At 40.8% G+C, this 25,579-nt stretch overlaps 1 protein-coding gene across 1 annotated transcript; it reads right to left on the bottom strand.

The window, feature by feature from the left end:
- Positions 1-10,599: 10,599 nt before the first annotated feature.
- LOC120036041 (sal-like protein 1) lies at positions 10,600-25,191 on the bottom strand. Its single transcript, XM_038982509.1, has 3 exons — positions 24,347-25,191; positions 13,691-17,436; positions 10,600-12,343 (listed from the first exon to the last, which is right to left on the bottom strand). Exons 1-3 carry the CDS (start codon positions 24,417-24,419, stop codon positions 11,903-11,905), a joined length of 4,260 nt encoding a protein of 1,419 aa, XP_038838437.1. The 5' UTR covers positions 24,420-25,191; the 3' UTR covers positions 10,600-11,902.
- Positions 25,192-25,579: the final 388 nt, after the last annotated feature.

Below are 25,579 nucleotides of genomic sequence, written 5' to 3'. Positions count from 1 at the left end.
ACTATTACAATACAAACATCTCCCTACACTATTACAATACAAACATCTCTCTACACTATTACAATACAAACATCTCTCTACACTAATACAATACAAACATCATCCTACACTATTACAATACAAACATCTCCCTACACTATTAGAATACAAACATCTCTCTACACTATTACAATACAAACATCTCTCTACACTATTACAATACAAACATCTCTCTACACTATTACAATACAAACATCATCCTACACTATTACAATACAAACATCTCTCTACACTACTATAATACAAACATCTCTCTACACTACTACAATACAAACATCTCTCTACACTACTACAATACAAACATCTCTCTACACTATTACAATACAAACATCTCTCTACACTAATACAATACAAACATCTCTCTACATTATTACAATACAAACATCTCTCTACACTATTACAATACAAACATCTCTCTACACTACTACAATACAAACATCTCTCTACATTATTACAATACAAACATCTCTCTACACTGTCACAATACAAACATCTCTCTACACTACTACAATACAAACATCTCTCTACACTATTACAATACAAACATCTCTCTACACTATTACAATTCAAACATCTCTCTACATTATTACAATACAAACATCTCCCTACACTGTCACAATACAAACATCTCCCTACATTATTACAATTAAAACATCTCTCTACACTATTACAATACAAACATCTCTCTACACTATTACAATTCAAACATCTCTCTACACTATTACAATTCAAACATCTCTCTACACTATTACAATACAAACATCTCTCTACACTATTACAATACAAACATCTCTCTACACTATTACAATTCAAACATCTCCCTACACTATTACAATACAAACATCTCTCTACACTATTACAATACAAACATCTCTCTACACTATTACAATACAAACATCTCTCTACACTATTACAATACAAACATCTCTCTACACTATTACAATTCAAACATCTCTCTACACTATTACAATACAAACATATCTCTACACTATTACAATACAAACATCTCTCTACACTATTACAATACAAACATCTCTCTACACTATTACAATTCAAACATCTCCCTACACTATTACAATACAAACATCTCTCTACACTATTACAATACAAACATCTCTCTACACTATTACAATACAAACATCTCTCTACACTATTACAATACAAACATTTCTCTACACTATTACAATACAAACATCTCTCTACACTATTACAATTCAAACATCTCTCTACACTATTACAATACAAACATATCTCTACACTTTTACAATACAAACATCTCTCTACACTATTACAATACAAACATCTCTCTACACTATTACAATTCAAACATCTCCCTACACTATTACAATACAAACATCTCTCTACACTATTACAATACAAACATCTCTCTACACTATTACAATACAAACATCTCTCTACACTATTACAATACAAACATCTCTCTACACTATTACAATACAAACATCTCTCTACACTACTACAATACAAACATCTCTCTACACTATTACAATACAAACATCTCTCTACACTATTACAATACAAACATCTCTCTACACTATTACAATACAAACATCTCTCTACACTACTACAATACAAACATATCTCTACACTATTACAATACAAACATCTCTCTACACTATTACAATACAAACATCTTCCTACACTATTACAATACAAACATCATCCTACACTATTACAATACAAACATCTCTCTACACTACTACAATACAAACATCTCTCTACACTACTACAATACAAACATCTCTCTACACTATTACAATACAAACATCTCTCTACACTATTACAATACAAACATCTCTCTACACTATTACAATACAAACATCTCTCTACACTACTACAATACAAACATATCTCTACACTATTACAATACAAACATCTCTCTACACTATTACAATACAAACATCTTCCTACACTATTACAATACAAACATCATCCTACACTATTACAATACAAACATCTCTCCACAATATTACAATACAAACATCTCTCTACACTGTCACAATACAAACATCTCTCTACACTACTACAATACAAACATCTCTCTACACTATTACAATACAAACATCTTTCTACACTATTACAATACTAACATCTTCCTACACTATTACAATACAAACATCTTTCTACACTATTACAATACTAACATCTTCCTACACTATTACAACACAAACATCTTCCTACACTATTACAATACAAACATCATCCTACACTATTACAATACAAACATCTCTCCACAATATTACAATACAAACATCTCTCTACACTGTCACAATACAAACATCTCTCTACACTACTACAATACAAACATCTCTCTACACTATTACAATACAAACATCTCTCTACACTACTACAATACAAACATCTCTCTACATTATTACAATACAAACATCTCTCTACACTATTACAATACAAACATCTCCCTACACTATTACAATACAAACATCTCTCTACACTATTACAATACAAACATCTCTCTACACTATTACAATACAAACATCATCCTACACTATTACAATACAAACATCTCCCTACACTATTAGAATACAAACATCTCTCTACACTATTACAATACAAACATCTCTCTACACTATTACAATACAAACATCTCTCTACACTATTACAATACAAACATCATCCTACACTATTACAATACAAACATCTCTCTACACTACTACAATACAAACATCTCTCTACACTACTACAATACAAACATCTCTCTACACTACTACAATACAAACATCTCTCTACACTATTACAATACAAACATCTCTCTACACTAATACAATACAAACATCTCTCTACATTATTACAATACAAACATCTCTCTACACTATTACAATACAAACATCTCTCTACACTACTACAATACAAACATCTCTCTACATTATTACAATACAAACATCTCTCTACACTATTACAATACAAACATCTCTCTACACTATTACAATACAAACATCTCTCTACATTATTACAATACAAACATCTCTCTACACTATTACAATACAAACATCTCTCTACATTATTACAATACAAACATCTCTCTACACTATTACAATACAAACATCTCTCTACACTATTACAATTCAAACACCTCTCTACACTATTACAATACAAACATCTCTCTACACTACTACAATACAAACATCTCTCTACATTATTACAATACAAACATCTCTCTACACTATTACAATACAAACATCTCTCTACACTATTACAATACAAACATCTCTCTACACTACTACAATACAAACATCTCTCTACACTATTACAATACAAACATCTCTCTACACTATTACAATACAAACATCTCCCTACACTATTACAATACAAACATCTGTCTACACTATTACAATTCAAACATCTCTCTACACTGTCACAATACAAACATCTCCCTACACTATTACAATACAAACATCTTCCTACACTATTACAATACAAACATCTCTCTACACTATTACAATACAAACATCTCTCTACACTATTACAATTCAAACATCTCCCTACACTATTACAATACAAACATCTCCCTACACTATTACAATACAAACATCTCTCTACACTACTACAATACAAACATCTCTCTACACTATTACAATACAAACATCTCTCTACACTATTACAATACAAACATCTCTCTACACTACTACAATACAAACATCTCTCTACACTATTACAATACAAACATCTCTCTACACTATTACAATTCAAACATCTCTCTACATTATTACAATACAAACATCTCCCTACACTGTCACAATACAAACATCTCCCTACACTAAAAATAAACAGGACAATTTTAGTCCCTTCTCTGATTGATTAAACATTAACCAACAGGATGTGGGATATTTCCAGCTCATCACAGGTGTTATGGACTAACCTGGCTTTACAGACCAAATACATATTTTCCAATACTCAGTTACACTTTTCATTGAGGAAGTACATTTTAGTCACTTAGCAGATGCTCTTATCCAGAGCAACTAGGGTTAAGTGCCTTTTTCAAGGGCACATCGACAGGTTTTTCACCTAGTAAGCTCAAGGATTCAAACCAGCAACCTTTCAGTTACCGGCCAACACTCTTAATCACTAGGCTACCGGCCTGTGGCATTGTGTTGTGTGGCAAAACTTCACATTTTAGAGTGGCCTTTTATTGCCCCCAGCACAAGGTGCACCTGCGTAACGATCATGCTGTTTTATCAGTTCTTGATATGCCACACCTGTCAGGTGGATGTATTCTCTTGGCAAAGGAGAAATGCTCACTAACAGGGATGTAAACTAATTTGTGCACAAAACGTGAGAGAAACAAGCTTTTTGTGCATATGGAACATTTCTGGGATCTTTAATTTCAGCTCATGAAACATGGGACCGACACTTCACATTTTGCGTTTTGCGTTTATATTTTTGTTCAGTGTACATACAGGAGGACAACACAAAACCTTAGAACAAGCATGGTCTGTTTTGACCAAACTTCAATAGCTTCAGGGTTGTACTAGCGCATCAGCTGTCACTGTGTGATGTGCTTGTAGGGGCTTACCACTGCACAGGTACCCTTTTCACTTCCAGGCAGAAAATGACACATTCAATAAACTCAAGTATCTTGGTCAAGTGTCAATGGCATCAAACACACCTGACAAGTGACTGAAGTCTTCCGCGCGAACATCGAAATCAACCATAATATTTTATAATTTCCAAATTGTTATCTCTGTTTTGAAACCATAGCTTTGATACGGTGAACCACTGCCTTGCTGGCATGCTTTGGCACTGTGAAAAACAGGAAAGTGAAAATGTATGTCGAGGGTTGTGGGACTTACGGTTAGATGGTGATGAGGAAATCTAATCTGTGAGATGACATTAACAGAGAGTGTCAACGAGCCTGTGTGTGTCTAAGCCCTCTAGCAGACAGTGGTGGCTAGGGTTACTAACCGTAATTCTGACGGTGAAAGGGACACAATCAGCCTACTTAATCTCAAAGAGCTAGTCTCTTAAAGAAAAGAAAGATGATCTGTCTTTGTTCTACTGCATAAAACAAACGTACATGTGACTTATCTTAAAATGGAAGCAAACGTACATTCAATTAAAAACGCAGATTGGAGAGATCATAAAGAAAGCCTGAATACCGTTTTCCCCTTATAAATAAAAGTAGTTTGTTTCTCCTCAAAAATCCCAGCCTTATAAAACTACCTGTCTTGAAAGACACAAACCCAGGCAGCACATTTTTAAGAATTAGCATCACAAAGAAGTTAAATGTCTCTCTTTGCAATAAACCCCTCCTAAAACGGCCCTGCAATTTCACTGGTGATGATAAACAGGGGGGAGAAAGACAACAGAGGCCTTGTGGGTAAGACAAGCCCTTACTGTACATTACAGCCATTAGCACCCCTGAAGGATCCTTTTGGATGAACGATGGGGAAACAGAGCATTGTGGTGGCTGTGCTATGCATGAGTGGCTTATTAAAGAATACCCAAAGAGCCTCCCAGTCCCTCCTCTCCTCCAGTCTAGTCTGACTAACCCAGTCTTCCTGCCCTCCCCAAGAGGACCCCACATTAGTGCTCCCACCTGTTTGTCTGGGGACTCCCTGGACACAATAGGTCATGAAATGCAATCTCTCTTTCTCACCACACAAAAGGAAAGAGAGCAGATGAACTGCAAGCTAAATGACCTTCACGTTTGGATAGTCCCCAGAATCGCTCTACCATTAAAATAAACCATGCAAATACTATCTTTTACAACTACATGAGACCATGAGACTTAAATGTAGAACAAACACAAAGGGTAAATGAAAAGTGTTAGAACTGGGTGGATAGTGGATATTTCATTGTGAGTGTAACACAGGGCAAAGAAATCCTGCTTAATGTTTGTACTCACAATCTGGAAGTCTTGTCTCCCAACCAGCTGTGTACATGCTGACTGTCACTGTTTTTTCCACAGGAAACCAAATCCATGAGAACCATCAGAGGAGAAGAGAGGGGGAGACATACTGGAGCTGAAGAGGAGAAGAGAGGGGGAGACATACTGGAGCTGAAGAAGGGAGAAGAGAGGGGGAAACATACTGGAGCTGAAGAGGAGAAGAGAGGGGGAGACATACTGGAGCTGAAGAGGAGAAGAGAGGGGGAGACATACTGGAGCTGAAGAGGAGAAGAGAGGGGGAGACATACTGGAGCTGAAGAAGGGAGAAGAGAGGGGGAAACATACTGGAGCTGAAGAGGAGAAGAGAGGGGGAGACATACTGGAGCTGAAGAAGGGAGAAGAGAGGGGGAAACATACTGGAGCTGAAGAGGAGAAGAGAGGGGGAGACATACTGGAGCTGAAGAAGGGAGAAGAGAGGGGGAAACATACTGGAGCTGAAGAGGAGAAGAGAGGGGGAAACATACTGGAGCTGAAGAAGGGAGAAGAGAGGGGGAAACATACTGGAGCTGAAGAAGGGAGAAGAGAGGGGGAGACATACTGGAGCTGAAGAAGGGAGAAGAGAGGGGGAAACATACTGGAGCTGAAGAGGAGAAGAGAGGGGGAAACATACTGGAGCTGAAGAGGAGAAGAGAGGGGGAGACATACTGGAGCTGAAGAAGGGAGAAGAGAGGGGGAAACATACTGGAGCTGAAGAGGAGAAGAGAGGGGGAAACATACTGGAGCTGAAGAGGAGAAGAGAGGGGGAAACATACTGGAGCTGAAGAGGAGAAGAGAGGGGGAAACATACTGGAGCTGAAGAGTAGAATAGAAGAGATTTGAAAGCATACTCTAATGAGCTGATAGTCATAGAGAATATGAACATTGTTTTTAAATTGTATTCACTAATCTGTTCACTCAATGATGAGTATGATTTCCAATGAATTTTTAAAGTGTATATTACATATGATAAAAAAGACCTGAAACTTGACACTCACTTGAGAGTCACTCTAGGAAGCTCCTTTTAGAGGCCCTTAGCTGCAGGCCTGTCACCTGGCTGGTATTGATTGACAGGTGTAGGCTGCGGTGCAAGTGTGGCTCGGTGGTCGTGTGTCTTGGGGCCTTGGAGCGTGGCTCAGCGTGGCTCAACATTGTTCTCAGCAGATCTTAGATCACCCAGAGCCAGGCCAGAGACTCAGTGGGGAGTCCCGGCTCCACACCATACCAGGCTCTCCACACCACCAGGCCCCAGGCTACAGTTTGTATCGACTCGACAGGCCTGACAGCCCAGGACGGGACAGTGAAGAAGGGGGGCTTTGCAGTACACAGGTCTGTGGAGCATAATCCAGATTTCACTGGGAGGTTGGGCTAGAGACTGTATGGAAGAAACACTGCATGAGTTCAAGTCCATAAAATATATCTGATTGATTATAGAATTAAAGAAGTGTTTGCTCCCTTGCTGTGTATTCTTTCATCACTAAAATTACAAAAACAAAAAAAGATAGCAAATGACAAGTTATACATTTGCTAATTATAGAGCACAGACTTTACTGTAGAGACACTAAAACTAAAGGGACAATAAAGTGACTTTGCTAATGTGTCCCATCCTCCCCTTCAGACATTACCACCTTAGGTCCATTAGACAACAACACTAAAGCAGCATGTTATTAAGGCTGCAAAACAAACATCAATACCCGTAGTGGTGGAAACGAGACAGATCTACATCTTCCATAAGAACGTTATAGAAGATGCACATGTGCATGATTGTGAATTAAAAAGTGTGTATTCATCTTATTCTATCACACTGGACAGTGGCATGGAGACACACTCCAAAAGCCTGTCTGTCAAAGAGCCACATGGGCAGACTAGGGGCAGCCCCACTCAGCCTGTGGAGATTGTGTTTCACCATGTTTCACCCCAGTCTTCCTGTGGTGCTGTGTTGTGAAGCAGAAAGCCACTACTGGGAGGCACAGTGGAAGAGATCAATTCTACACATTCCTGCCACCTGAGATTCAAGTGTTTCTGTAATGCTGCACAGCTCAATCAATACTTAACAAAACCTAGTAGGGCTGTTGCCTGCTGCACGCCTGGGGGAAAAGGCCCTCCTCCACCACACATCACTAGGAATACTCACTGAGGGTTTGTTACACAACTAAAAGCATGTGACTATTTCATTATTTCTCCTTATTGCATCCTTTTCTCTCTCCTTTGATTACACAAGGGGAGCTGCTCCATATGCTTATCCCACCATTTTCCATTCTCCTAAATCCCTGGCTGGGCTCTCGAGTTAAGGCTGGGTTATTTTTGTATGATTATGTAATTAGCAATCATTGATGGTTTGCTCCCTAGTATCTGGGCTCTCAAGTCTCTCTGAAGATTTGATCTTTCTTTAAATAGCTGAATTAAAATGATATATACATTAAAAGGAGATATTCCTGAATTATTTTTTTTTACATTTTCAACACATTTCCCTTGGTGCATTGCAGCATTTCAAAGCTTTGGACTGTCATCAAGAACATAGACTATACCCTACTGCAATCAGAGTAGTTTATCCACCTTGAGGCTGAGTGAAAACAAGCACACTGTATCACATCAAACACTTCATTACCACTACATGCACAACAGTGATACAGTGAACTATAGCCACACACTATAGGCATATAACTCATGTTTGAAGCTCCACCAGTTCAAAGTTTGATTGAATTTAAGTAATTCCATCTCTTAAAATAAAAATATCCATCCACTATTACATGCATTTGAAAATTGTATCTATTATTTTTCATGAAGAATTATGAATTATTTAATATGGTTGAAATAAACAAATTAAACAAACAAATTGTTCTCTTTGTCATGGTAATTTTACCATTATTATTATTGCTATTATTATTATTAGTTCATTATAGTTTATTATAATCATTATTATTATTGCTATTATTATTATTAGTTCATTATAGTTTATTATAATCACTATTATAATGTTTTTAATATGGTGCTTCTGGATGGAGATTGAACCAACTATAGTTATAGTATAAAATATATTATGAAATTCGTGTTAATAAATCTTAACTTTTTTCCTGCATAGTTTTACAGGCCCACTTAAGGTTACAAACGAAATATGAAATAACTTCCATTCTACATCAAAGTGTATGGAGCTAAATCTACGACTGATTAAATGGGCATATCAGGTATCATTAGTCAAACTATAATTATAAACTGCTATATCAATAAATGTCACATTTAAAAGACAAAAAAATCCGATATTATCCTACACTTAATTTTTCTTGTTTTCTTTTCACTAACCAAATCACGGAGCACCGAGATCAGAGCACATTTGTATTATTTTGAGTCAATAAACAGAGGACGGAGTCAGGTATTCCGACTCTAATAAAACAATCCGGAAGTTGATGCACTGTACAAACAACGCTCTATCGGGGGTCCAGATGTGACTGTCAAAGGGAAAACAGGCACGGAGTGTGGGGATCTCGTCGTCGGTCCCGCACCGGGCTCTCTGCAAGGATCATTTAGCATCGAGATCTTGTAAATATTGGGGAATTTAGCCAGCTATAAAATCCCGAAGAGGGAGAGGGGGGGGGGGAGCGGCGAGGGAGAGAGGATGCGGATCTCAAATGAACAGGTCCTGTATTGCAGGATGTGCAATGGTGTGTTAAATTAAATGCAGCTGTTGAAAAGCAAAAGGGGAAAATATGCCTCCAATGTCATCAACCGTTCCATCAACTGTCCACGTGGTCTTTCTGGCGATATGTCCCCTGCTCTAGTTGTGTGAGGCGTTACACAGAAAGTAACAATGCAGCCTGTTTTAGCACACTAGTTCAAAACAACAATTCATATTTTCTATCATCAAATATCCAAATACTATGCGTCATGACACATGGTACGCCTAAATTGGCTAATTTAGCGACAGTTTTAGAATGTTGTTCATTATTTTTAATTTCGAACGAAACGTGGTCTGCAATCTGCATAAGCATACAGCCCGGACACCCCAATTATTCCCATTCACTTCGTTTCTAATTTCACTCTGGTGAAACATGGATTAAAATGTAAAATGAGTGACAGAGAGAGTTACCCTGGCCTAGACAGTGACGACGAGTCTTCTAAATCCATCACATCAAGCCTTTGAAAGACAGGGGGTTTCGGACCGGTCGATTCTTTAATTAAAGATTCAAAGGACTGACAACAGCAGGAATGATGAACTAAGAAATGTGACTTCTGCTATCGCATAATTTTTTATGACCGATCAACACAACCCAGGTGTCCTCATTGATTACGTCTACATCCGAACTCAGATTGTTTGACACAATCATGCAAATCACTTTTAAATTACTTTAGAAAGAATAGGCTGCTTCACAACAAGTGCCAGTCGAAAATGTGAAAATGAGTGGAGATAAATTAATTGACCATTGACAAGTGTTATAGATCCATGATAAAGTATTATTTCATAAGTGCAAGTATGCCTGTTTAAACTCAAATTTAAAAGTTCAATCCACACAAAAAAATATATGTTCCTTCAAATAACATGAGAAGACCACATTTCAAAAGTGAAAACCCTTCAATTATTCCAAACCCCCCATTATCTCCAATCATAAAGCATACAACATGGAAAAAAACTAAAGAGAATGAAAAGACACAAACACTCATGATTTTCTTTTGGAAAACGGATGTATTTGAATAATAGAGTAAAGAATGACAGTATCTTAGTTGTTAGTAGGTATTAAAGTGTAGAGAAACTGGACCCATAAAGATCTTCCAACTTTCCAGGAAAGTGCATGTAACAGTCCGAAGGTTGTCAAACCTAATATATATTTATATTTATAAAAACACTATCATTTGTCCCCTAGCCAAGATGGACTTTGTCTTATGAGCTTTATATGTACATTTTGTTGTGATGGAATTTCTAGTTCCCACGTCTCACATTATTTACATAGAGGTCAACACATATGTTGCACTTGATGTCAATGAGGATGCTGAGGACATAGCAGCAATGTGGAAATCCAGCAGATGACCTATAGGAGAATCCCACCCACATGATTGGCTCTCTTCTCAGTTCAAACCCGGAAGCGAACCTCCCCGAATTCATCATCTCCTCTAACAACACAACTGTTTTGTGTTAAACTTTACACCAAAAAGCAACAAAACAAAAAAGATCAAGAAGAAAAAAATGGAACTATGGAAGAAAGAAAAAAAGTACAATACATAGAATAACATTAATAAACAAAACAGGTTAGGCCTACTGTAACTCTAAATAAACACTTGAAATGATCGAATGCTTGCTTTTTCCTTAAATAAAAGATCAACAGCGGTTGGAAAGGACTACAGTGTAATCATAGTCCCTTGCCTGAAGTCTCAATGATTCTTTTCATGGGGAAAGTTAATACACATCTGTTAGACCATCTAGAGTAGATCAGTGTACATTATTTACAGCCATTCTGTTTCACTTATTACAGATCTAATGCATCACATGAACATCAACAGTTGTGTTATATCTATATACTACAGACAAAAATAACTTAATGCCAAGGTAAAGATATGCTAAAGTTTCAAAAACTTACTTTCAGCTCATACCCATTCTGGCTGTAGAACAGAAAAAAACTAACTGTTAATGCTTCCACTTGGTTCCGAGCAAGGTTATAATCACTAATAAATAAGCTCCTTAAAACTATAACATGTTGTACATTGTACAAAAAGGCAAGTTCTCTTCACACTCATGTTGGTAAAGTTTCAAGGCAAGCCAAAGCCAAGTCACTCTTTGTCTTTGCCCTGTTCTCTTTCTCTTTTCTCTCACTATGTGTGTGTGTGTGTGTGTGTGTGTGTGTGTGTGTGTGTGTGTGTGTGTGTGTGTGTGTGTGTGTGTGTGTGTGTGTGTGTGTGTGTGTGTGTGTGTGTGTGTGTGTGTGTGTGTGTGTGTGTGTGTGTGTGTGTGTACATATGAGAGGGAAAAAGTATCTAGTTGGTGGCAATCTCTTTGTTGTCCTCCATGAAACGTGTGAATCGGAAGTGGGTCCCGTTCTCGGCGTTGGCCATTTTCTCCAGGCCAGCCAGAGCGGCACTGGATTCTGTACTGTGCAGCTTCTCCAGGTTGCCTGTGAGGCCGCCCACTGGTGAGCTGCCACCGTTTCCCATGCTCCCCGACAGAGACGGCAGGCCTCCGTTCTGGATGACAGAGATCTCGTTGGTCTTCATGGCCAGGCCGTTGGAGAAGGCTGCAGCGTACTGGTTCCAGAAGCTAGCCGGATCTCCGTTGCCCACCCTAGACGCCATGTCCTTCTGGAAGATCTCTGGGAACTTGACAGGGTTGGTGCCCAGGAAGGCCATGGAGCCGTCTACAGAGAGCCGGCGGCCGCGTCTGGCAGGGGCGCTGTTCCACATGTGTGTGCCCATATGAACCTGGAGAGAGAAACAGAGATACAGACAGAGGGAGAGAGAGAGAGAGGACGCAAATTAGAAATATTTCAAATTTGGCCACGACAAAGGCACATAGTAACAGATGATGCAGTGGGAAAAAAGAAAATAATTAAACAGCAAGTTAGCATTAAAATAGTTCAGCACCCTGGGTGCAGCAGGAGGATTGGTGCAGTGAGCTGTGAACGGCGTGGGGACGTGGGCATGGTGTAACCATTTTATTATGGCTAGGATGAAATACTGCATTTAATCTGAAACCTTCATTCAAACGTCTCATGAGGGAGACCCTTGTGCTTTGGTTCAAATTGCAGTGCCCACTCTCATTGCCCTGGCCAGTATTACATCTGACGTTTACCCCTGCTATGCCCTTTCCCAACGAGGACAATGTATTTTTCTTCTTCTTTTGATCCTGAAAGGATGAGTGTTACAGATAATTATGTTATTCTTTTTAAATCAATGTAGAAACATGGAGGTGTCAGATACACAACTGATTGTGTTGTCTAGAGTGTGTTTTTATTAAAATAATGTATAATTTATATAGCAAGTGATATTTTAAAATACATTGTTAGATATGTGCTCTAGATAACACATTTTAAAATGTCACTTGCTAGAAATTATACATTATTTTAATAAAAACACACTACAAAATCATAGCATCAGCAAAATGTGAAATCTTGCTACAAATAATAAGGGTATTGTTTTTTTATATCAACAAGGGTGTAAACTATAACTAGTGCTGATTACCCGGTAATTGCAATCTGGTTATACATTTGACAATGCTTCCTAAATATTACGCCTCTCTACGTTTCGCCCCCTTGATTTCTCACAGTTGAGTGGTGTGATCACATTTGGCCCTTCATTTCCTGTTTATCTCTTAGGGGCCTTTTCCTACTGATCAAAGGGAAACTGGGATTTTCAAGGGGTAAACTCTGGAAAACTGAGGATGGTTGCCTCTGGTTGCCTCTAGTAACTGTAGTTAATGCTGTTAACTGAACCATTCCCAGCTGTGCTCTGCTGATCACATTCTCAGGTTTCTACCCAATAATCATATTAATGGGGTGATTCAACCTTTCCGCTGAGCTGGTTCTTTCATCAATTATAGAACATTACTGCCTCCGAATGGCACTGACATAACACACTTCAATTTGTTGCTCAAAGTTATGGACCAAAATTCTGGTGATTTTTATACTCCTCCTATAGATATTCATGAATAAATATGTGGACATTTTCCAATTCCATTCATAATGTTTTTAAATATACAATTGCCCTGAGATTTTGAATATGTGTGTATTTTAAACATTGCATTTATAATGTTTATAATCTTACAATTACCTTGAGATTTCCTTTGGTGGTGAAAGCCCGCCCACAGATGTGGCAGGCGAAGGGCTTCTCCCCAGTGTGGGTCCTCTCGTGTATCTGCAGAGCGCTGGAGGAGGAGAAGGTCTTCCCACAAGTGTTGCAGTAGTGCTGCTTGGGTGTCCGGCGTGGAGGGGCAGAGGCCGAGAGCACTGGGGATGTAGAGGCCGAGGTGGTCACCAGGCCGTGGGGCATGTTGCTGGGCATGTCCTTATGGCGATCTCGGTCCTGGTGGTCCCTGTGGTGGTCCCTGTGGTGGTCCCTGTGGTGGTCCCTGTGGTGGTCCTGGTGGTGGTGGAGGCCATGGAGGAAGCCATTGACCTCTGATTTGATCATGGAGGACAGGGAGTTCACAGAGAGGAGGGAGGGGGTCGGACTGGAGGAGAGGCTGGTGTTAGAGGGTTCGAAGAGCTGTGAGGGCAAGTCCCTCATCTGGTGGGTGAGCATGTGCTGCTTCAGGTTGCCCTTGGTCGAGAAGCCCCGGTTACAGGCTGTGCAAATGAACGGTCTCTCTTTGGTATGGCTTCGGTAGTGGATGTCCAAGGCACTCTGACATGCAAACGTTTTCCCACAGATGTCACAGGCCGTGTTCTTGAACGTGCCGCGCTCACGGAATGGGAAGAGCATGCCCAGTGGGTCTTTAGACGGGTTGCAGGATGTCAGGTCCAGGGCCCCGATGCTAGAAGGGTGATGCTGCATGAGGCTGGCACTGATGTGATCCAGGGACATAGCCCTCTGGTTCCTCTCCTGTCTCTCCTGCCTCTCCTGTCTTTCCTCCAAGCTGGGGGATTTACGTTGATGTTGGGGGTGCCCATTGGTGGGGGATGGGGGCTGCATGGAAGAGGTAGATTCTGATACTGCTGGACTCCCAGCACTCGGGCTCTCGATGTCCCCACCCAGGGATGAGGAGTCGTTAGTGAGGCAGTCCCCTTCCATTGAACCTCCGTTCCCCATGGCCTTCATTCTGCTGGCCTGCAGCTCCTCTACCAGCCTCTGGTGGGGGTTATGGTGGCTGTGATGCTGATTGTCATGGTGGCTGTTAAGCTGATTGTTATGGTGGTTGTTGTGGTGGATTCTATAGTCAATATCATGGTGGGTATTGTGGTAGGCATTGTGATGGGCATGATGATTTTTCACCTGCCCGTCCTGGACGACCATCTCGGGGTGAGAGGGGGAATTGCACAGGCTGTTTTGGGAGGCGTCAGCTGACTGAGGGGTGTCTGGGACGCTGCTGTCAGGGCCATCTTCCATCCCTTCCACTCCCTCCATCCCCTCCATATCATCATCAGAGAAGTTGTCCAGGTCATCGAAGTTCTCATCGAAGTTCCTCTCATCGAAGGAGCCTGTGTCGGAGCCCATGGACTCAGGGTAGCTGTCTGGCAGTGGGGTGTTTGGGATCTGCCCTCCCATGTGCATGCGGATGTGCTGCTGCAGGACCACCGCATTGGTGAACTTCTTCTGACAGATGGGGCAGGAGTGATGGACCCTGAGTGGAGGCATGGCCCGGTGGACGGTGTAGTGGGTCTTCAGGTTCCCTTTGGTGGTGAAGGCTCTGCCACACACTTTACACTTGAAGGGCCTCTCTCCAGTGTGAGTACGGTAGTGCATTTTCAGAGCGCTCTGACAGCTGAGCACACGGTGGCAGATGACACACTCATTGGGGTCCGTCAACTTCCTGTCGATGTTCTCCACCAGCTGCTGCAGCTTGGAGGTCTCCGACCCCTGGAGCGGGTCCAAGAGGCCCCCGAACGGGAACTTAGCCTTGAACTGCTCAGACATGAGGGGCATGAGAGGGTTGGTCATCATAGGCGGGCTGTTGGAGGTTGTGTATTCTGTGTTGCGCTCAGACTCAGAGCTCACACTCGCCATGAAGCTCGACGAGTGACTGCCCTCTTCAGTTTTCCCGTTTGACGTAGGCAGGGCCGCAGCTTCTTCAGACAACCCGTCGTTGCTTTTCATTGATGGCTCAGCAGCGTCACGACCGGAGTCAGTCTTTGTAGAAATTGAGGGGCTGGTTATGGCTACCGAATGATCCTCTTTTTTAATGAATGGCGGCAGGCTGGGCATGGTTGGTGGGAGCAGCATGCCCACTGACGAGGTCAGAGTGGAGAGAACAGGTTTGCTGTCCAGCCAGCTGGTCACAGGCTTCTCTGGAGGCATTGACATACCATATGGAATGCCGGTGCTCGTTGGAATATTGTCTAAATGCTCGGGGACAGGGTATGGGTTCATCTGAACATGTGGATACTTCTCTTTATGACGCTGGAAGTGGACCTTCAAGTTACCGCGGGTGGAGAAGCGATTGCCACAGATGTTACACTTGTACGGCCTCTCACCTGTGTGAGATCGCAGGTGGATCTGCAAGGCACTGTCACTCCCGAACACCTTGGCACAAAATCTGCACTTATGCTTGAAGAACGCCTCCTCTGAGCTGCTCTTGGGTTCAAATGAAGTTACGTTTGGTGACTTGCCTTTCCTCTGGGCCAGCGCAGCCAGAGAGTTGAGGTCCTCCACTGTGGTGCCAATACTGGGCAGGGAGCTGGAAAATAGGTGGATTCCAGATGGGGCCTGAGGTAGATGTGGATTAGTTACATGGTTCAACAGGCTACCTATCCCAAAGGCTGGCATGGATGACTTAGTGTGTGATGGGTTACTGAGCTGAGAGTGGAGGTTGCTGCTGATCGCATGTATTGGCCTCTTGTCAGAGGACGACTGGACGTTGTTGACTGTGGACAGCCCCAGTGAGCTGATGCTCTGAGATGATTCACCGCTGCTGGGGTTGTTGCTCTGAGGTAGCTGCGCCCTTTCAGCCAGCTGCTTCAGGCTGCTGATGCTGGCAGACTGGCTGGCCAGGCTCTGTGCTAAGCCCGCAGCTGCAGCCAGCTGCTGTGAGAGATGGGAGCTGAGCGTGGTCAGTGGGTTGGCTGACGGCCCCAACGAGCCTCCTGGTGTGGAGATGCTGGGGGGCACCTGCATTTCAGGGGACTGGGAGGCCAGCAGCAGGATCTGGTGACGGATCTGTTCAATGAGCTGCAGCTGGTGGATCTGTTGCTGCTGCAGGCCCAGGAGTTGCTCCATCAGGGCCGGCACTGCCACCCTGGGGCCCCCGGACCCGGACCCAGAGGAGCGCTGTGTCTCCTGGGTGAACTGGGCCACAGCCACTTTGGTGCTCTGCAGGTTTTCAATGATGACGTTGCTGTTGATCATAGAGATGCTCCCCAGGTCAGTCAGGTTGCCGAGCGGAGGTAGCTGAGGGGCAGAGACGGTCGAGGTGCCCGGTGCTGGTCCGGAGCTGTTCCTGCTGGAGCTGTGGCCATTTCCCTCGCCCGTGTTTATGTTACTGCCTCCCTCCATGTGGCTGCTGCCTCCATCATTGTCGTGACCAGGATGAACGTTGATTCCGGAAACGTCGACGTCCATGGATTCTTCTTTGTCGAGAGCGTTATGCTCCAAAAGGTCACTGCACTCTGCTTGATCAGTGTTATTAACCGTGTCATTCATCTGCTCATCAGGATTATGTGGAGGGGAGCCAGGCGAGAAGGTTCCGGAAGGGGAGGCAGGATTCTCATTCACTATCAGAACTAATTGATTCTTAGTGCAGTTCTTCTGGTGTTGTTCAAGATCTGATAGTTCAAAGAACTCAGCACAACATCTGCTACAGACATGGGCATCTGACCCCTTGCAGGGGGGGTCTTCCTCCGAGCAGGGCTCTTCTGTGTCCCCTGAAAAACACAGGAGGGGGAAACAGAGGATTAGTGATTAGAAATGTTTTGCAGCTGAAGAAGCATTTTTATCTATTCAAATTATTTTGTTGTTCATCTTAAATTAATCAGTTTTACACTTATCCACTTGATACGTTCACAAAAAACAACCATCAAAAAAGCTACAATAAACCAAAAAAAAGAGTGAAAAAGACCCCTTTTAATGTGGTGGCTCTGAGAAACAGGATAAGAAAAGAATGGAAATCAATAATAAGTGATCTTTGAAGATGTACATCTGGTTTCATCAATCCAACCATCTTTTAAGTAATCATTTCTATAGATAATCCATCAACATATAAAATACTATGAAGTGAGGACATTGGGGCTTAATGACATTTCATAGAGAAGCATTGATTTCCAATATTTCATACTCCTCAATGTCTACATGTCCACTGAGCGCAAATCAACCATTTGAAGGACTTATTAGACTTTCAATTTACTGTCAACTTTGCTCAATTTCAACTCGACTACAGGCATCTTGGACAGGTTATCCCTGTCACTAAGCTCATTTGTATACAGTCAGGCTGCAATCGGAATCTGACAGCCACAATAAACAGAGCCTTTGGATTCCAGATCGTTCTCTCTAGCCACTCGGACACTCAACAAAGACAGTGCAAAATTATATATGCCATTATTGTACTGATATCACTAAGAATAATACATTTTGTTATTACTGAAATATCTGTAATGTTTACATAACACATATTTTTATAAATATGTTATGTATATCCAATAAATTACATTAAATAAATAAAACACATTATAGTACCTAATATAAAATGAAGAGTAAAACATAACGTATAAAACTTTGTATAAAAATTTGTAGTGATATAAATATGTAAGTATCACAGTGCTATATATATATATACTTTTTAGGGAAAAATAAAATAAAAACATAACTACAAATGGTTCAAGAAAATGAGTCAAGAACTATGAGTGGAGCTGCTGTCATATATATTAGAATGAACGGCTTGCTGCCCAAAACCAAGCAACTGGCCACACCAGTTTAAGCAACAGGCAATTCAATACCAGCCAATAAGAATATGCAAAATGAATAATTGTCTTTTAAATGTGCATAGAAACTGGTCTTGGTTATGCAAGTTCCATTCAACAAACACAGGGGTCAGTGTGAAAAGAACAAAAGGCGAGGCAACACCCCTGTGCCACTGCTGTGCTCCAGACTTCCTCATTCTATCTTCTTTCTGTCAAACCCAAATCTCACTGTTTAACATACAAGTTGATTTACAAATTGCAATTCTCTATGAATCCCTTTCATTGTGGGCCCCGGCGATCTACATTTTCATCACGGGTGGAAAGGGAGGAGGGTTAATTTGAAAATGAAACCCAGAGAGAGAGAGAGATAGAGAGCGAGCGAGCGAGCGAGAGAGAGAGAGAGAGAGAGAGAGAGAGAGAGAGAGAGATGAGTGCGGCCCTGCCCCACTGAGACAGGATGGCTTCCCATTGTTCACACAGCATGGGAGCGGCGGGCTCATCGGCACGGCCTGGCCTGGCCTGCTCATCTTGGCCAACTCAAAGCAGATCCTGTTTAATTCAGGGATTATCTCCCTCAACGTTTCTCTGCTCTGGGACATCAGATAACGCAAAGTTGCCATGACAGTAAAACCCAGACTCACACCACTCTAACCATGCAAACGGAGAAGACTCGCTCCAACTTTAATGGTAACTTTTTAATATCAACCATGCAGCCTCCCCTGAAAGCGTCAGTAATGAAAAATGTGTTTGATTTACCTCGTGGGAAGGAAGAGTAGCTTTGTTTGGTATTGGTTGACCATGTGAACAAATGAAAGTGGATTTTATGTAAGAGGAAATACATCAACTTGCACAATGTTCTGAATACACTGCTGTAGAAAACACTAATGTAGCTAAAGAAAAATGTGAGAAAACTATCCAAAGTCAACAACAAAATGAAAGCGCTTGAACCGCCCTTCAAGAACTTACCTAGAGGTTACAGGAGCAAACTTTTACAAACATACAAAAGTGCACTATCAAAGCTAAAATGTAAACATCAAGTTCATAGCAGTAATTCGTATTCTCTTACTAGATTAAAGTGCACTGGAGTGTAGTGATGACACACGTTGAAGCCGCAAGCTACTATTTCCATATATCATTAATATATATTTTTTAAAGGATTTAAGATTCCATACATCCAAAGGTTTGTTTAAACTGTCCAATGTAATCTGTAGGAAAACACTAAGAACAAGTGACTAGCTCAAGTTTCTTCAGAGACCTGTGGATAACTTATTTAGTTAGGCAATCAGTAATAACTATCTTTCAATGTAACATTCTCTCATTTGCCAAGTGAATGGAAACTGGACATTGTGGATTCTGTCTAAACATTATCATGTTTAGCGACCAAAATAACTATATCCAAAACCACAGAGAAAAATAAATCAAAGAGCATATGCCCAAATGTAACTCTGTTATCAACTTCTCATAACATTCACTGAAACCCCAATATATATGTCCCTAATAATAACGTACTTGTAACAGGCTAGGATTTGACCAACCAAGGGGTAAATTCCCCTTCTAAATCTCAAAGTGTTACTCTCAACACCCAGCACACCCCACCCCACCCCCTTCCTTCGTAAATACTGTGATAGTGATGGTAAAGCAAATAGTGGTCAAATTAAAACAATCAAATTATTCCATCTCAAATGTGCTCTTTCACAAGAAACTATTTCCATACCACCACCTTGACTATTAAAAAGGTAAAACATCTCAGAAGCATGGAGTATTTGAAAGTAAATCGATAATCATGTACTGACATGTAATCATGTCTGTTTACATAAGTAGACATGCACTTAAAAAGAGATGGAATTTAATATTTGTTAACCTGATGTCTATGAATAAAAAAAAAAAATACTATGAAAATAACGGCAACAAATGCACAGCCTAAATGAGAACAGCCACAATACACACAACACCCAAATGTCTACAGCAACACTGCATAAATTAGTCAATGTTTAAAAAATATCTTGACGATTATCTCTGAATAGAAATAATGCGTTACTCTGTATAAAAACGATGTCCTAAAACAGCTAAATCTCAACATCATCATCATGCTACAAGGAGTCACCAGAGCACAGGCCTTCAGGGAGGCAGAAGAGACACATGCCAAAACAGAGAGCCTCTGATACAAAGGACAGAAGAGAGTAAATAATAAGTGATATAGAAATGTGGAATAGTAGAAAAGATGGCAGAGTAGCTTTTTGAGAGTTCCTACGTTACTTTGTAGGGACGCTGGCTTCAAGCCTCTTGACACTTGTGAATTCAGGAGAATGTCTGATGCCTGATGTCTGATGCATGCCTGAGCTAACCCACCTCCTCTCCAGCCCTCACACTGCTGGCCTCACTGGAAACATCCCAGTGAACACTAGATGGGGTTCCACTATAGCTGCCGTTTCCCGGATGGACAAGCCCCAGCCTTAGCAGCTCTGCCCCGGTGACATGATTAAAGCTTAAAGGGGAGGAGAAGGGAGAAAAGCAAGCAAGTCCTTCAGCCGGGATACATCTCAGCCTTCCACTATATAAACATTGGCAAAATGACAAGTGACTGAATCCCTGTTGTTTGCGGGGTACAACAGTGCGAAGGGCCGGGGACCGCCCTGCCGATCTCCCTCTGGGGGGGGGGGGGGGCTACTCTTGCAGGGTGGAAGTGGATGGCGGTCACATTGATAAGACCCCCCCATCACAAATAGAGGACAGAGTCCCTGCTAGGCCCCTGTGGCTCTGATCAGCGGGGTCAATGACGAGGTACAGAGAACACACTGCGGCCTGAACTCTCATCAACTTCACATAGGGAGACACAGGGGGACCCTGGCAAAGGTTAAAACAGCTGAACATCCCACCCGAGTACTCTCTCCCTCTCTCCCTCGGAGAGACGAGATGAGAGACAGACAGACAGCCTTGACTCTCAGCCTCATACACTAACTATCCAGCTGCAAAATGCCCTCAGCATCTCCTTAAAATGTATTGGGAATGTTAGCCTCCCTCTTTATATTTTGCAGACAGAGACTCTTGAGGACTTTCCAATTCCACACAAACAGGAGATCTCTCAGTCATGAGCACACATTCTAGAATTATCAACCCATTACCAGAAATGCAAGTATTCCATGTCCCTAACCCATAATTACAGGTATTGCATTTTCAGCTTGTTTAATGCATGATGCATTTGGGTTATTTATTGTGAAACTCAGTAGGCACCAGTCTGCTGACAGAGAATGACTAAAGTTACTATTCACTACTTTATTACATTTTAGGGAAAATGCAGCAGTCAAGGAAAAACAAGTATGATTCTAGGTATAGACTATGTTTTGAATTGATCCTTGGTTCCAACCAAATCATGCAACCTTAGGTAGCAGTAAATGCTTCTTATGCAAGGTTTAGTTGGGTGAAACAGACCTTTATTTCCAGCTAGCATATTGTACTGCAAACAACATAGCTGTACACAAACAGAAAGAGCTTAAAACATGCTTAGTTATATATGAAAAATAAGTCAAACTAAATTGACTGTCGCGAGGAAAATATATTTCCATACAACTCCTCAGAAGGAAAATACATAGACAGTGTGTATGGAAAAATCAGCCATATAGGGTCAGTTAAAGAGCCTCTAGAGTTTCCTTTCTGTAGGCTATATCATGGCAAACACTTCTAATAAACAGATATTAATACTAATAATAGTAATACTAGTGTAATATGGGCTACTATAGAGCAGTAACTACAAACAAGTCAAATATAATCTGTATCAGAGATAGGAGCTTATGATTTCCTTTGAAAGTACCAGTGCAATGACAATATAGTCGGGAAAAAGACAGAGCCTAATCTAACATAAACTAATGAATAGAGAAAACGCAACATTAAAATCTACTATACATGTGAGACTTTTTAAATACATCCACAATTCTAAAATGTTAGATCGAAACTACCGTCGTTTCACTATGACCATTCAACCATTTTGAAAAAAAATATTTCAGTAAATTGTACGTTTGAGGCAATATAGAATATACAAACTTTAATAATCTGGAAATTGCTTGATATTTTTAAGATAGTGAAACTTAAACTTTGCCGAATCAAACTACTTAACAAAAACACTATAGGGTGAAAGTTATGGCTATGGGTGTTGTAGGCCTATAAAAAATACTTCCATATCCTGGTTTTCACAGCAGGTCTAAAGCACATCTTTAGCAATAGAAAATTAAAGCCCAGCTTGTTGTAAGTCTCTTTGGAAAACATAATTTTATCAAATGTATCATCATAAGAGGAAACGTGACTGTTGGGTGGACTTAAAAGAGATGGTCAGCTGGTCACTCAGGAGTAGTGGAAACTCGCAAGGGTGACAAAGCGTTCCAAAAGCAACCAAGGTAGTCGCATAATAAAATTAATTCAACCACTGTCGCCATCTTTTTGATAGTCTCAACCACAACTTGACATATTCTTTATACTAGCTAATTTTCATGACATGAGGTAATTTGGTGCTGGGCTTTTGTTTAAGTAAATTAACATAAATCCTTGACATATTTTTGAAAAATGTAGAGACAAGTTAACTTGTTTATCTCGTAAAATAACAGGCCTCTGTCCCTCACAATTTATTTCTCTCTCTTTTTCTCTCAGTGTGTGTGTGTTTGTGTGTGTGTGTGAGAGAGAGAGAGAGAGAGAGCGAGAGAGGGGGGGTGAAAGAGAGAGAATCGGAAGCAGTATGTCATCTATACTAACATTTCACCTTTGAAATATCTTGAAAATTATGGTTAAGGAATATACACAAGGGAAATGTGGGAAGTAAACAAAAAGTGTGCATGCGGCTAAGCCTAAAACTATTATAATGTATTAAAATTAAATAATGATATACATAATAACTATAAGGCCATTATAGCTTCAGTGTTCTGTTGCATCGTGCACCACATTGAGATTGTGGTTTAAAAGTCATATAATTTGTAAACGAATGATTACCATCCACCATTAAGACCACAACATGTCCACAAACTGAAAATCGATAAGGTATTCATTGTGAGCAAATAATGTTTATATTTTCTTATCATTTGATTTGAATCAAGCCAAGGCTTGGCAGAGAAATACCGACTTTGTAGACTAATAGAAACTTTAGGCGAGTATGCAAATTATTATTTATATTCTATATAGGCCTAAACCCAAAATAGAGGGAAAACTATTAAGAAAATACTGGTTAGTTCGACGCACAAGTACTTGTCCATGCATAGAGTACAGTTAGGCAACGATTGGAGTGAAACTAAGTCGACTACAAAAGCAGAAACTTGAACGAGCCTTTCGCTGCAGCAACTTTGCTTGCAGCAGCAATAGAGGAAACTTGCTTCAAAGTGTGTAAGACAAAAATGTTGATTAAAAACTCAATCTTTGTAGCCTACCACACAAAGTGTTCTAAAAAGTGAATACTAAAAGTGTAGGCGACATAGAAGCCAATGTCGAGGTAAAAGTAGGCTAAGCAGCCTAATAACAAGACTATAACGCATGCACTTTTAAACGGTTATATTTTGTAACAAAGTTTAATTCTAAAGTTATATGAACAACAAAACGCAATAATATGATATTTTCAAGAATAAAAGTATTTGACTGTGTTTTAGAGCGATATATAGAAATGGCACGGGCCATAGTTTGATCATAAAGTAGATAGCCTATACACATGGCAAATGTGTATTTAGCTATGATCAAATGATTTTGAGACAGTAAATTGCATGGATTCATAAAAAAATGGTCTAACTTAGAAAAGGGGGAAGAGGTCCTATCCAAAAAGAAACAATCCTAAAATGACAAAAACATCTGAAAATCAGATATTAAAAGATAGTAGCGTGGATAAGAGCGATCCATTGCCAGAACTTACCATTGTGCTCGAATAAAGACAGATGAGGGTCCGATTGGAAATGTTGCGGCTTTGCTTGTTTCCTCCGCGACATGCTGGCTCACACATCAGCCAAGAAAGAATAAAAAATTACTACAAAATCTGCTCAAAATTACGAAAATCGAGTCCATCCACCGCGCATGTGTCCTGTTATGATTATCAATAATGCTTTGCGATTAATCATTCAGGGGTTCCTTGAAAGGCTATTGGCACCTCGCCAGCCCCCTATTCAAATTAAGTCTCTTTAATCAATTAGGTCCTGATTTGCTGGGGACTCTTGTCTCTCTCTCAGCTCCCACCCAATGAGTTGATCCGTGTGGAAGAAAAGGCTGGGTTTTCCAACTCCCTTTAGATACAGTTTAACCCTTCTTAGCAACCAGCTGGTAGCTACGTAAAGCTTATCTTGGCTACTAGTGGAATGTCAGTTTTCAGTCCATGCGCTGAACGGTATCTTTCCTATTGACCAAGCAGCGATCAAACCCAGCAGAGTTAGGTCAATTCGAACTGACGAGACGCTCACCGTGAAACCTCCGTGATCTCACATACAAATACTTTCCACAACTCTGGTCGCTGTTGCTGTGCATATCCTCCTTTCAGATTTGCATTGAGGTCGCTGTAATTCAGATCTTGTATGTTGAAACACCGATACCTAATCGTTGGTTAGTGGTGCCTCAAGGCAGCGAGGAAAAAGTAGATCGACTATAGGAGTCTCGTGCGTAATGGCACTGTAGGTGTCTTGGAAGTCCAAGATATGTATCGAATATCCTAATCAGATTCATTTGATTATCGCCGAACGGGGTTAGTAACACGTTTTCATCACACATCGCATTCCGCGAACAAACAAACTTTAAGGGCCCATGTAGGACTGTGAGAAATGTGGAGCCCAGCCCACCTATGACGTGATTGGTCACTGGGCTATTCTATCATAAACCGACGGAGGTGCAATCTCTCTCTCCCCTCTCTCTCTCGCTAATTCTCATACGCATGGTTCGCGAGCGAGTGTGTGTGTGTGTGTGTGTGTGTGAGAGCGTGAGCGAATGACTGACCAATAGAGGGAACAGTAAAGAGTGTATGATTCTGTTTCGAAGGCATTAACATGTTTGTATTGTTTATATATGTTTACTATACATAGGCTACTTCAGCACATCATGCATACATTTCACGAACTTGCGCGTCATTGAAACATTGAGTTGTTTTCATTTCATACGTTGATTG

Source organism: Salvelinus namaycush, unplaced genomic scaffold (genome assembly GCF_016432855.1).
Source record: "Salvelinus namaycush isolate Seneca unplaced genomic scaffold, SaNama_1.0 Scaffold1193, whole genome shotgun sequence".
Lineage (NCBI taxonomy): Eukaryota > Metazoa > Chordata > Actinopteri > Salmoniformes > Salmonidae > Salvelinus > Salvelinus namaycush.
Note: the sequence above shows the minus strand (reverse complement) of the source record. Positions and strands in the feature narration are given on the sequence as shown.

Coding starts and splice junctions, on each gene's coding strand:
- LOC120036041 (XM_038982509.1), bottom strand. CDS start 24,419: ATGTCGCGGAGGAAACAAGCAAAGCCGCAACATTTCCAATCGGACCCT. Junction 17,437..24,346: donor GTCTTTATTCGAGCACAATG/GTAAGTTCTGGC, acceptor TGTGTTTTTCAG/GGGACACAGAAGAGCCCTGC. Junction 12,344..13,690: donor CCACCAAAGGAAATCTCAAG/GTAATTGTAAGA, acceptor TTCTCTCTCCAG/GTTCATATGGGCACACACAT.